Here is a 15,187-nt window from a genome sequence, read left to right as displayed (position 1 = left end):
AACTGTATATTTCTATGCGTTATATGCTTTTTATGAATTATTCTATATTATCGATATCGTCGAATTCGAAACAGAATATATTCAACCTATATTATACATGAAAAAGTTGCAATTCCTTCAAATTTAGGTAGCCTGAATAATAACGTGATCTATGAACATGAAATATTGTTCCAGATTATAATGTGAATATATATTTCACTCAGTTTGGAATCGCATTTTAATGTAATCTCGATTGCCTGGAAAAATTAATTAAAGAGTTTAAAAATTAGTCAATCGCTTCGTGGGTTGCGCGCTGCTTGGTACGGCACTGCGCCGCGAATCGAGTTTGAATTTACCGCCTGTTTCGACCGCGTCGGTTGTAGTTCCGTGCGCCGGCCGATAGATGGCTTATGCAAGATTTATATTTCTCGAGAGTGCTAAGTTCATTCGACGCGTAGTATATATACGGCAAGTTGAGGCTTTACGAATGTACTTGCTTCGGCAGTACATATACTAAAATTGGAACGATACAGAGAAGATTAGCATGGCCCCTGCGCAAGGATGACACGCAAAATCGTGAAGCGTTCCACATTTTTTTGCAATATTGAACTCGGTTTTTAACTCGAAAATAAATTCATCATATTTTTATTAGAAAGGAAAATTCACTTTTGCTTATCGTGCGACGACAATGCTACGCTAAATCGTTATAATATATATTGTATTCGCAAGAAATAGGATTTTAACAGTAAAAATCACTGATCTCTGTATTAACAAAACTAACAAGTAAACAGAATTAGAAAAAAAAACTTCAGATAACAACTTGTTACGCAGCTTTGACAGGCTGGAAAATTAATTCTATCACGTATGAATATATTAATAAGAGTAATGCCGCATGTTAAATATGTCGACGCGATATTGCATGTCGATATTTACATCACGATGAGTTATATTACCTACATAGTCAAATTATTCCAATAACGTGGATTAAAATTAGAATATTACAAAAGTAATAACTGCTTTCACACACGGAACAACGGTAAAATCGCTTGCCGCCCGATTATTACTTGGCAAATGGTCTGCTTTAATACAGCGGCTCAATGGTCTAGGGGTATGATTCTCGCTTTGGGTGCGAGAGGTCCCGGGTTCAAATCCCGGTTGAGCCCAATTTTTTTATTTCCTTCCGGAACATAGGTCGCTTTTTATTTTTTCCGATTTGCTATTTTTAACAAGTTTGGCATGACATATTCATTGCTTACGTTATAGATCATGTAATAAGTAGAAAGAAAGCCATGAAGCGCGAACTCGCTTTGCACTCTATCGAAAAAATAACGATGAAACCGGCGACCTTCGTGATACTTCGGACTCTCCCGGCAATACCCACGGCAGTAGATTGCATGAGGATCCACCCAACTGTAACCCCTGTCCGGGGCGCTCTCAACCCTTCTTCTCCCGTCTGTGTAGGTCAAGGTTTCCGACCGTGGAGCGGTGTTGTAAATGCCTCGACAAAGGACCCGCGGACGATAAATTCATTTGATTCTAACGGTGAATTGGAGCCAATGACGTCGTATTTGTGTTGTCATTTGTTTGCTACGTTACTAAAGAAGTATTCCTCATGCCGTAGTCCTTCTTTACCAACGGAGTTAAACGTCACTCATATTTTGGCTATTGTCAGAGCCGAATCATCTTGGACTTGAAAATTCGCAACTAGCGGAGTTTTAAACGTAATGTCGGAGACAAGTGTCTGGGAAAATCTTCGTTTTACGCAACAATCATAATGTCAGAAAACGTTTTTGCCAAAAATCGAATTATCACTTATTGCAGGAATATACTATCCGGCGTTATCCTCGCAAGAAAGAAAAACGTTTCCGAATATTTTCGTTCTGCGTTACGTGTTAAATTTCGCTATGCTGTAAGTACTGTAACGTTTTCGCACCAAGGTTGCATAGACTCGGTTAATAGTCAAAATAAGTAGTATTTTACTCGGTCGATAAATTTTCACACACGTTTCACACGTGGTATATCGATATGAGCAGTACAATCGTTTGACTGATCCACTTGCGAAGGGCCTTGAACTCGTGTCAGAGTCCCCGGCGTCGATTCCCGCGACCCTGACCCCCGGTTCTCCGTCTTTGTCTAGTTAAACCTGGTTTCCGGACTTCCCTCCAAGTCTTGCCTGATGTACGACGGTCTTCGCGGTTGGAGGCAGCATTGCTTTGCATTTCACAGCTCCCCACGGCCACTCGCAACATTTTATAGAGACCCGTTGTACACCCAGTGTGTTGAATTTTTTTCGCCTGATTGAAAAGATATGCAGTCTAGTCCAATATCGCAAATCTGTGAGAGAATCTATATATTCTCTCTCTCTCTCTCTCTCTCTCTCTCTCTCTCTCTTGCTCTCTCTGTTATACTCTTGATCCCTATCTGACTCCTAACTTTTACAAACAATTGTAATAAATAAAGACTATTTTCTATTTTTCTATTTCTCTCTGTATCTTTCTCTCGCCGCATGTGCTTCAAATCGACTGATTCGTTCTCCGTTTAAATAAATCACCAACTAATGCTGGACTGCATCCTTCATTCCACTCGCATGATTATGCGTCAGATAAAGTCGCCGAGGTACTCGAATAAGGTGTCGAATCTGATTGTTAGTACTTCAGCCGCGAGCTGTACGAATGCTATCGTTTTTTAATAGTTGTTTTGAAGTTTCTGTTTTTTACTAGTTATTGCGTGAGTCTCGAATGTTAGAACACAATTCGCCGCCGCTACTTTTTTTGATCGTGAGAGCCGTATGAAGCACGATATTATTATGCAAGAGTTGAAGTATCATGTTAAAGATCTGAAATGGAAGCAATAGCTGGTAAATTCGTGATTTTTTATCCGGTTTTGTGTTCCGTTGTTTACACGTGTAATCTTGCAGTGAAAACGGAGAATTTTCGTCGACATTCTCAGAGCTCATGAATACAAACTAAATTCTGCCTTTGCCACGGGACTCTTTTCCATTTTATTTCTCGTTTCTTGATAATGAAATTCAATTCACTCGTCAATCCGCATATTCATATTGTTACAGTTTCACTTAGATAAAGTAATACGTATATATAAAAGTATGCAGTAAGTTGGAACCTTTATGAAATTCAAATGGTTTTGTTCCAAGTACAAATAGGATCAATAGCTCGTAGCGACAAAATCTAACATCGAATGGTTTTTGAAATATCGATCATCGACTTTCGAATACAAGCTTCCTCGGTTTACTAAAACTCCTCGTGCCAGCTTCGTGACCGATTTACCCACGATTTCTTAATAAAAACTTGCTATTATCAGACTGCAAAAAAATTAATCGACCGAATCAATTAGTCGATAGCACTTTCGGCGCTACCGATGAAAGTTTCGCACACATGATATTATATTCAATAGTTCGCGGGTCACAGGAGCAAAAGCAATTCCGGAGAAGCATGCGCAGGATTAAGTACTCAGGTATAATGACTTGTTCGCCTCGAGCACGTTGGTAATATACTATAATCGTCGAGCCTAGCCGGTGTAAATCCAAGCCGTACCTACGTCGGTTGGTCATGTTTTCCTGATCACGGTGTCTCGTGTGCGCAGGTCACTTCACGCAGCTGATATGGGCAAACAGCAGACACTTTGGAGTGGGCAAGGCGCGCAGTCGTAGCGGGAAGATCATCGTCGTCGCGAATTACCAGCCGGTGGGAAACATTTCTGGTCAATTCCAGATGAACGTTCTGCCGCCGATACCCGACTGCGCCAACCTGCCGCTGCCGCCGCCGCCCAGGGTGCGTCAGTACGAGACGCCGATGTCCGACGTGTCGACAAGCAGCAACAGCTCCATCAGCACGCAATAATACAAACAAAACGACTGCCTCTTTTGCGTATGCGCCCGTTGGATTTCAGCGGGTGCGGACCGACTCGTCAGTGCGTTTTATCTGAGAAATAATCGGCACATGCACGATTTACACGGTGAAACGTGAAGAGATACTCCAAGCTTTTGCTTACCTTTCTCCGTACCATGTACACTTGTTACTTTCTTGCTTATTTTCTTTCGTTATGCTGCTTATTCTGCAGCTAATTCTAAGTAAGACGACTTTGGTCATTCATGCTCTCTTTGACACCAGGTGTGCAGATTTATGTGCAATACTGGTTGCAATGCGCAACGGTCGGGGCGGAAGAATAATTCTTTCTTTTTCTCTGTCCTTATGGGGTACAGTTAGTTTTTGAGATGATTGACTTTTTAGGTCGACGAAAGGAATCGTGAAGTCGTATTATCTTCCTTAACCTGCATTCGTATTTGATGATTATATCAATTGTTATACATAGTAATGAACGAAATCACATCGTTGCGAAAACTGATATAATGATTTTAATTTTCACCACCCTTTTAACTTTCGCAGTAAAAACGACTTTGTCGTAAAATAAATTACAATAAATATACATTTTTTCTAAGCACAAATGGGTGGACACCCGTAGTTTCGTTTTCAGACGAAACTGCATATGGAAAGCGTCAGAAATAATCACGCATTTTTACGAACTTTGTTGGTGAAAAAATTAATTGCATCGGCATTTTGTTTCTACATACGAGTCATGATTCTTTTCGAAAAACTTCGAAGTTATAAAAATTGAAATCGATCAGATCAACGATATACTAACTCTCCCCACTAAAGAGTTTTCTACTTTGTAAAAAAAAATCGGTCATTTCTTTCGTTCAGCATAAATATTACTAGTGGTTGTAATAATTTATGAATAAAATTGAGTTTCACAAGTATTGAAACTCTATTCGTATCACTGTAGACTTTTTTGGTACACTAAAAATTTGAGATTCCCGATATTGTTACAAAAATCAGATCAGTTCTAGTTTCAAAGCCGAAAGGAAAAAAGATTTCTTTCATCCAGCTAAAAGAGACGAAATGTTGGCCCAGTTTTCGATTTCGGTGATTCCTCCTCAGGCGAAAAAATTACTTAATTAATATTGGTCTTGAAGTCGGATCGAGCGGTTGATTTAGACAGTGGCCGTGTCTCGGTGTTTAATTAACAGAGCTCTAGTAATTTCTTGATTCATTTTGGAGTGACACGCGTGTAACGGCATAAATTGCGTTCGGAACGAATAATGGTATCTGCGAAGTTCCTTTCTGTCGCGACCGTTGAGCATGAGGGATATGTTTGTCTTTGACAGTGAGTAAGACGCCTTCCCCTTTGGCAAGCCGAAACGTTCAACGTCGCGACGCCGTGATCCTTATTAATAGTGAAAATCCCATCAACGATATTGCCCGGCTCCCGGTCTGTCCATTTGTGAAGCTTGAAATAATTCATGTACGTATTGGCTGACAATGAATGTCTAGCCCTTCGCTCACTGTCAGGGGCAAAGCAAAGATTCTGTATTTAAAAATTTTTTTTTATTTGGTTTTGAAAACTTAGCTAAAATAGAACTGCAGGTATTATGTATCGTATTGCGAAAGATTCGTAGTATCGAAGAAATTTGAAGAGGCGAAACTACAATCAGAATGATCTTCTTCTCGTAAACGTCGTCGTCAAACCGCCTTGAAGTTAGCGACGTTATTGTTACCATGGATGTTTAGAAAAACCATAATTTTCCAAATTTAAAATTGTGTGAACTTTAGGAAATCTTAATAAAGCAAGATATGATGATATTTCGAAAATTTAGGCCTTTACAAGTCTTCCTAAAATTGGAAAATAATGAATATTTTTCCAATGTTTCGTTACGATAATGTTACTAACTTCAACTTCGGGTCGTCAAGGTGAGTGAAGCTGTGAACGATATAAACATCTGATGGAAAAAATTGCACGTTACAATCTCAGCAAAGTATTGATGCAATGACAAATATTACATCGCGTTGACGAAAAATATACCGCCGAGCAGAAATGTAAAAACTCAGAAGCGACGTAACGTTGTCTGAGTTACAGATATTGGCATTTATGATACTCGAATCATGTGCGGAAAAGAAGAATAAATCAATTGATATATGTTGTCTAGTGTTTACATCGAATGTATAAGAACGCTTCATTATTATAACGTTACAGTAAATGTGATAATTGATCATTGAAAAATTTGATCCCAGGAATTAAAACGATAATATATAAAATTTAGAAGTCATTCACTATACATTATAAGTATACGTATATAGGTATTAATTCCTGAGAACGAATGACGTCTTTGCAAAATTATAAAATTAGGCTAAAGTTAAAAGAAAAGAAAAATAATAACAACAACAACAACCATTTCGAAACTAAAACATTAAATTTGGCTGTATACATTATATTTTACTAGATTAAGATGCGGTGCCTCTAGTCGTAAGTTTATATGGCTATAAGCGTTGCAAGATCATTATTTATTACTATACAAGTTTATTCGAATTTATGAAGAATTTTTAATAATTGATAAATGGCTCATGATAGGAGAAAACTCGAAGGCTCGTTGCTCTGCAGCTTGCTGCCATGCAGCTCAATACTCGTGCAATAAAAACAAAGTAATAATAATAATAATAACATTAATAATAATAATAATAATAATAGTGACAATGAATGGTAACGCGAAACGCCGCGGGAAATCATAACGATAAAACTTCGTTAAAATGCCACGTGCTGAAAATGATCCTACTGACGATATAAAACATTTCGGGACTCTATGTATGTGACTACATACATATGTTATAACATATAATATTCAATTTAAAAAACGTTAAACTAAAAGTTCCAAGTTGCCGTCTGCAAAGTCGCGAAAGTATAATAAACCACATTAAAGGCAGTTGTGTTGTATTGAGTAATGGTGAAACTTTCAACTCCAAAATTAAAATTAGTAACCTATATTGTTATGTGAAATGGTGATGGTCGGAATTAGGGCAGAGTTACGAATTATATATAAGCATTGCAAACTTTTAATCTCACTCGAGTTGTTCGAACAAAGACTATAATAATACGCGATATATGATATAGTTTGCCACGGCCATTAAATGAAATTAGTTGGCTCAAGAAGTCTCTTCAGGCGTCACAGCAATCAGATGAGTTGTTTGAAAGTTTTTAGCTAGCTTCGTAATCCGCAAATACAATGAAAATCAAATGAAAAATCTCGTTCAGCATTTTTTCTTTTTCTCCAATGATTCAAATTTTATCACTTGACCATCTCTGCTTGTCGAGCATATACTTAGTTGGTAGGTGTTGTTAACAAAACGTGGTCTTTACCGCGTGGGAAATTCAAATAGGATTTATATTTCACTGGAGCATATTTTTTAAAAATCAGGCATTTTTTATACAAAATATCGACGAGTGCGATAGGTGTAAGTAGTTGGCTTATGCGAAGTTGTAACGCCGAGTGGTGAATAATAATCTAATCGTTAGGAAGTTAATATTCGAGCGATACGGTATTCATTATACTTACTGCACGTCGCTATCTTCACTGAGTGATCGTCTGCACCGGAAATTTTTCCGAGTATAACGAGTAAAAGTTAAAGATTTAAACTAACGGAAGTATCTTACGGAAAACGAAAGACACTAAACGGAAACTCTTATAAATTCTTTGTTAAATTAACATACAAACATACGATGCTTTTATACCGTGTTGCGCGCAAATGTTCGAAGGGCGATGTTAATAGATGCATATAAGATATATAACGTATATTATGTACATGTTATATAGGCAAAATTAATTTAACGGTATGTGCAAGAGTTGTGTAATAATTTATACGTTTGTTGAGTGGCCTATGCAGATAGCGTGTCATTAATATACGTCTAGCGAAAGTGTGATACATAGAATTATAAACTTAAGCTCCACGGGATATGTATATACACACACACACACACACACACACACATATATATATATATATATATATATATATATATATATATATATATGTACATATTTTATTATTATAGTGAAGTATTTTATAAAGCTGTTTTGTTGGAAATGAGCTGTTGATATGAAATATTATCCAAATAATAGTATCATAATTTTAATATCTTGAATTCACGTAACTATACTGCGTTTTGGTTTCTCTTGTTGTTGATTTATTGAAAGTCGGTACTGCTGGAAATTTTCTCAACTACAAAAAGCGTTATAAACAAAAATCAAGTAGGTTCCTAAAGTTAATGCAATATTATATGTATGTATGTATGTACTATGTATATGTATATATATATATATATATATATGTATATTCTTTTGAAGCAAAACGTTTCTCAGCGAATGTATGGTAAGGCTTCTATGTAAAAGTTACGAGAATTACGTGACTGGTGAATTCTCACTGCTATAACAGAACAAGTGCATGGTGTATTAGTAATAATATACAATAGTCGTTAGCTTTTATACTGCAGCACGTGTAGGTATTTGTGATTTACATTTAGCGTCATTCCAATTTGTATTCAAACGTAAAAAATTGCTAATATAAGTTTGCTATACGTATAATTGATTCTTAGACGGTTCTACATAGATGTTTTGACTTCTTATCCTGCTTCGGAGGATGGCAAAGTACTCCTGGTCAAATTTGAATCTTTTACAGTATTTTCGTATCGTCGTTAGAATCGTGATTTTTGAAAAAATAAGTATTATACCGTATTGATTCTGTATCATTGTTGTCGCTTCGCTTCTTAATTACGATTAGCCTCGTAGTTATGTATGAATAGTTTTGATTTGCAGAAGCCAAAACGAAAAGAAACGGGGTAAATAAAATTTATATTCACGCAGTAATCAATCAAACTATATATCTAGTATAACTGATACATATCCGCAAATGGATGCGGATAGCTGAATTTGTAACAATCTTCCAATTAATAATAAGATTACGCTTATAACTTACCGTTATTCTCATTCTACGAAATCTACATTACATATAATCTGCAGTCAGGTTCGAAATAATTTTTGCGAAAAGAATGCGTGGAAGCTTCTTTACTTCGCGAATATTTATACCTCCATTGCGAATATTCATTAATGTATTACCCTGATTTGTTTATGCACTCAAAACATTTAGGTGATGCAATGTGTAAAAATTCCACAATGTCCAATCTGCGTAATACAGTAATTCTTGGTGTATTTAGGTGTAAGAATAAGTTAAACACCATGTAGGAGTTAGGTGTACCTACCACTGTGTACGTAGGTTATACACGGTGTTCTGGAACATTGAAAACACACGGCTATACAAAAACAGTCCTGCATAAAAATCGCGAATACTTACAATCATTCGAGAATATAATTAATTAGACAGTCAAGCATATCTTCTCGCGTCATTCGGTCGAATAATTTAAAAATATTCCGATCAAGGATCTCAGGCACTTTTGTTTACAATTTCGACCGATTTCAGAAATTAATATTTACGGTCTGATGGCGTAACCACGTGTTTTCACTACCCTAGTATACACCGTACTTATTTAGGTTATCCTAGGTTAACCTATAGCTTATCTATTATTGATTATGAAATGGTAGTACCTTATAAGACCTTAAGCTGAAGCCTCGAACAAAGTGCATGTATATAGAAATAACCTAGCTTTATTGATGATTTGCCTAATTAGATTAAGGAATCACTTAGCATACATATATACTATGCAGGTCCTTAAAAAAGTCATTTTCTTTTATTTCAAAAATAATTCCCTAATTTTTGCAGATTTTTATCTCAACTATAACCCTTCGCTGATTAGAATCTGAACTCAAAATTTGAAAATTCAAAATGGTGGGTCCGATATGGTGGACCAAAACCCCAAAAGTTATTTGATTTGGTTAAAACTCGGTACTCGGGGGTTTTCGAATTCGTTGATTACGAATCTGAACTCGAAAATGCAAAATTCGAAACGGTGGATCCAATATGGCAATATCAAGTGACTTTTGGGGTTCAGGTTCATCATGTTGGATCCGCCATTTTGAATTTTCCAATTTTGTGTTCAGATTCGTAATCAGCGACCCAAAAATTCTCCTCTAGTAGATTTGCAGTGCCCTTGAAAGAGTTCAATTGTGAAATCCACCCTCTGGGGGCACGCGTTAGAGTTGAGATCAAAAAGTCTTGAGATCAAAAATTTTTTCTGAAAAAATTAAGAAATTATTCTTGAATTATGTGGAGCCGATTTGGGGAGTGTACCGATCGAAATTCTAAAATTACCTTTTTAAAGACCATTTTAATTTATACGCATTATCAATGTTATTATTATTGTTGTTGTAACTTCATTATTATTATTATTATTATTATTAATATTAATATGTAGGTATATGGTAGTTCCCCTACACGAAAGACATGTGTGATACAATACGTAGCGTTAGAACTATAAGCGGTGAACAAATCCGTACTATTCGCGGTCGAATGCGTAATTGAGTAATAAGAAAGTTTCGTACAAAACGCAAAGATTCACCTGTATCATAATGTTGTAATAGGATGCATTTAGTAATTATATACACACCTATATTTAACGTAGGTGCGTACTATATTATCCCGGCATAGGTTATTCATATACTAAATTGGCAGCCTTACATGGTAATTACGCAATTTGTCATCAACTTTTTCCTGCTTTACATATGCCAGCATAATTTTCACCTCATCCTCATTTAGATCGGTATACCGTTTTGTTATATCGTTGGCATGCGTGTAGTTTACTTTTACTTTCTATCCATATCAACTTAGTCTATAGAGTACAAATTTTATTGAGTGATTGATATGGTTCTTTTTCTTCCCTCTCACTGTCATTTTTCTTTTGAAATAATTTTTATCTGTGGGTACCCTGTACACAAAGTTGTTTGTGTTCGCCCTTTATGAATATAGAGTTTCAGAGAATTATTAACTAACTATTTATTCAGACAAATAAAGTGAGGTAGATGAAGTGCGAACACCAGCCCGGTGTTGATTACGATCAACAAATACCCAAAACAGAAATTAATCACTCACAAGTATTGACAGCCTTCAATTAAAAATTTGACATCAGTTCTTCGCAATTATCTTCCCTGAATCTTTCAGCGTATTGTTGTTTTTGTTCTGACACTCGACGTAAGGGCTTTTCACTATCGATATTGGCGTAGATCCGAGGTGACTTTAATAATAATAATATCAGTTGCCAGCTGAATCCGAGTGTGACAATCTGATTATGGAGTAATAATTTTTACGGAATTTCAATGGCGAGTATTCAACGAACGCCAATTAATGTCGTCAATCAAGAAGCGGATTTAAGACACTCTTAAAAGCATTTTATGATGACAGAAAGAGCCCCGTTTATGTTCGGAGACTAGTTTAATCCAGTCAGTGAATCACCGAGACTTTAATTAAAAGTGTTTTAATGAAACTCGACTGATCCCACGCCACGGACTATGTAATAATACCCAGTTGCCTAGACTTTCAACGCCACATATTATGTCAACGCATTTGTTAAAAGTTTGAAATTTCACTTCAAGTTTACGACCATAAATCAACGGCTAATCACTTCAGCTTATTAGACAAGGGTAACTTCGGCTTATTAGATGGTGAAAAATTGGTAGTATGGACTACTATAGAATACTTTTTGTGATCGATTTGAAAATTGAACATCAAATAGTGTTAGACCGACCCCAAATTACAGTCCCTAGGACTCCACAGCGCATTTTTTCTACGATGTATATCTATTCAACTAAACAAAGGCACTGACAGATATTTCATTACATGCCGGTATCAAGATCCGTCAGGTACCTATCAGACAGGAAAGATCAAGGGTTGAAAATGAATGGGCGGATCCCGTTGATGCAGGTCATTCGTTTAAGTCAAATTCCCAAGGTTCTCTCCTTGACGTATTTGTTCGACCTCCAGGTTTCAGCTTTGGACTAACATGATGTAAACGTATTTTATTTAACACGTTCCTGCAGGACATTTCCAGCTATAGTTTGTTCAAAGTCCGGTGACTGTTTAGTTTCAGTTGTCGTTCATTCTCGTTCTGATGACAGTGCAGGGTATGGAATAACGAAAATTGTAAGGCATTCCGAATTTCAGTAAATAATACATTTGTCGACTCGTCGTTGGCGTTTCCGGGGGAACAGCGAGGGAACGAAAGAGCACTAGAGGTATATATTAAGTCGTTTGGGTATACGTTATAGGCGAGGCCGACAACTTTCTACATTAATTTAACTGGGGAATGAATTTCACAAGTTCACGTCCCTAAATCACAGGCTTACACCGATTCCGCTTTTTCAAGCAAAGGCGCCTGATGTATACCCTGCATAGGCTCGCCTTCGGTATTAAACCTTCGTTGGTTGGCAAAAGCCAAGTATTTTTTCCGGTTCGTTAACCCGATTAAAACATTGCATCAAAGTGTTTTAAGGAAATCTGAGCAACATCTGCCGCTTTGCGAGCGTTCTTCTCTAATTTACAGCTTTAGGTAAACGGCCGTATTATTATACAGTACTATCATTTTGCATTGGGGTGAGAGAAATTGTCGAAATTCGGCGCTACAGTGTCAAAATTTTTTTGCCAATCCAAAACCAATTTCTCATTTACAGAATCACTTTTGTTTATAGTTTGAATGATTAGTTTTCTGCGGTTTGATCCGTAAATTCAACAGATTGTTATGAGAAAAATGCTTCGCTGTTAAAATAAAAAAATTAAAGATGATTTGAAGAATGTTAAAAGGCGGATTTTTTATTCAAAAACGTGGTGATCAGATCCTTGAATTCTATTTTATACTCAATGAAATAACGAGTCAGAAACCTCGTGTTCCTATTCATCGCTGTATATTATTTAATTCAACTAAATATTCAAATTACACTTTTTTCAACCGTGACTCGGAAATGCGAACCTTGTATAATAGCCGACCAGTAATCACAATGACCGTTTGGCCTATAATTTCGTTAAAGCCCTGACATGCCACGCGTTTGTGTGTACCTACTTGATCACCTGGCACACATTTTCCATTTAACATACAGCCGAATCTACGCTGACTCGTTAGAAAACCTTATAGATTATAGAACGCGTGCGTGCGTCGAATTATCAGGTTTCATCTCTGTTGTGTTTCCCCGTTATCAGCTTCTCAAATGCCCTTCAATGTTTCACTTTTATCACCACCCGCCTCGCCCTTGATAGATGCAATGCTTACACTTTGCCTCGAATACAAATTAGTTTTTTCGAATAATTACCTCCAGCCACGCAATTTTCCGTTTTCCTCGTTGACTAGGGGAGCTCTAAATGCCGCTGCAGGTATTTTATTGACAGGCTATCCCCTCGAAGAGAACTTATCGATGACTATACGCGGGTTGGATTATGCGAAGCACCGAGGTGTTCGAGGTTTCACGGAACTCTGCGGAATCTCCGAATAACGTATAGGGTATCAGCTTTCAATTAATCCAGACAATTAATTTATTAGGTATTGGAATGGGTATATATATATACATATATATATATATATATATATATATATATATATATATATATATATATATATATACAGGAACATTTTACGGACAATTGATGTTGCCTAGAGTTTAGAAACAGTCGAATGGACCATTCGAATTTCCACATTCTGCCTCTTTTTATTTTTATCGATGAATGGTTTTTTAATGATTCAACTTTTTCATTCGAATATCTTATAAACTTACGAAGCGGGCTGAGAGTGTGATTCGGCGTATAATGATACACGCGACTCGTCGTATAATAACAATTTAATCGTTTGTTATCAAATTTTAATCCCGTGAGTTTAATTTCCCAAAATCATCACGATATTACAGGTGTAATACTCACGCTGGACAAACCCTGAGCGAAAATATTGTTTGAGAGATTGGCGCTCGAAATCCTGAGTTTTTAACCGATATGACATATTCGCGGGGGGTCGTTTACGTATACATACAATACGTAGCTTGGAAATCAATGGAACCCTTATATGTTTGCACGAATTGGTGAATGACATTTATTTTGCATATTTCGTATAATGGTTTCATCGTTTAAGAAAATATTCGTAATTCCAGGGTTAGCAAGGAACGCATAATGAAATTGCATGCAAAAAATAGTTCAACTTGAAAGCGAGTGATGAGTTTTTTACCGCTATGATGCCTATATTTCTTATGCCTTATGTAAATATCCTTCATTTTATTCATATCTCATCGATGGATATATTATACGTATAGATGTTTATGTGGATCCGAGCTTGAAGATAAATTATGGATGCAAATTTCTACGTCGAATTTCGTCGACAGTGCTCTACGCAGCATATTATGCGAACTCTGTATGTATGTTATAAATATGTATGTATTCATACGTAGCTTATTCATAGTTATGTCATACCGATACCAAAATGGAATCTCAATCATTTTCAATAAGCTGATGTCGATCTTATTGTCAGACAGAATACTATATCGATCCAATAGAATGCGCATGCATGGTTTAGTCAGAGGAGTGTTAAGATTCTCGTGCTAGTTGCGCTGTCTATTTCATTAAAAATTCTTGTCCTTGCCGAATTATTGTAGGGTATTGAAGGAAAGGGTTGCATCACAGCTCTAGGAACGTGATTCAATATTCGGATCCGTATCTACGTGTTTCACGTTTTGCAAAACACCAGATTATATTTTCTTTGCAAAAGTATTTCACACTCTTAATAATCTATCATTTTTTTTCATTCTGTTTCTTCCAAAATTTCTCCAAAACTTTCCTACGGTTCTATGCCACGTTTTGCAACAAGCCCGCATTTACTCTCTGATTAAATACCGTAGCTCAGCGTTGTTTTCTCAGCTCAGTCTTCCAAATATTTAGCCTTAGTGTGTAAGCTCCTGAAAGATCCACTTTACAAACTTTGAACTAGTATCTCTTCTTGTCAGAGACTACAGTCCCCTGGCTGAGGTCAGAGGTCGCGGATCGTCTCTCAGAGTTGTAACACCTGCAATGCGCCACCCTTGGTTCCCGCCCCTTCCACTTGCGTTCATCTCGACTTCCAAGGTCACTCTAAAAAGAGACCAAAAATAAGCTCTCGGCGTCAGCTGAACTTCCCACAATCTATTTTTTCCTGTATTCTTGCTATCGCACTTTCCGACGAAATAAAGCGCTCTTATCGTATAATATACTCATATTCTTGCATGCGCAATTGTTCGTTGGAGAATGTTCAGCGTATTTTTGTCAATATTCTATTTCCTTAGAATAACTTTGTATACATATAGCTTATTAAGCTTGAGCGATTTCAACGTAGGCTCTTCGGCAGGATGCATATTTTTACATTTTATAGGTGTTGGTACAGTATACTGGAATACATATACTATATTTGTGGG

At 36.7% G+C, this 15,187-nt stretch overlaps 1 protein-coding gene and 2 non-coding genes across 3 annotated transcripts in view; all 3 read left to right on the top strand.

Moving 5' to 3' along the window:
* Positions 1–3,989, top strand: part of LOC124406717 — a 39,749-nt gene extending 35,760 nt beyond the window's left edge. Inside the window, exon 5 of the mRNA XM_046882259.1 lies at positions 3,580–3,989. Within this exon, the coding sequence (XP_046738215.1) occupies positions 3,580–3,836 (257 nt within the window). The 3' untranslated portion in view covers positions 3,837–3,989. The remainder of the gene's footprint in view (positions 1–3,579) is intronic.
* On the top strand, positions 469–575 carry LOC124407827. The gene has a single exon (XR_006929364.1). It is a non-coding gene; the product is annotated as a U6 spliceosomal RNA (small nuclear RNA).
* Trnap-ugg lies at positions 1,071–1,142 on the top strand. Its single transcript has one exon. It is a non-coding gene; the product is annotated as a tRNA-Pro (tRNA).
* Positions 3,990–15,187: the final 11,198 nt, after the last annotated feature.

Source organism: Diprion similis, chromosome 6 (genome assembly GCF_021155765.1).
Source record: "Diprion similis isolate iyDipSimi1 chromosome 6, iyDipSimi1.1, whole genome shotgun sequence".
NCBI lineage: Eukaryota > Metazoa > Arthropoda > Insecta > Hymenoptera > Diprionidae > Diprion > Diprion similis.
The sequence above is the reverse complement of the archived record's forward strand: the minus strand, read 5'-3'. Positions and strand labels throughout refer to the sequence as shown.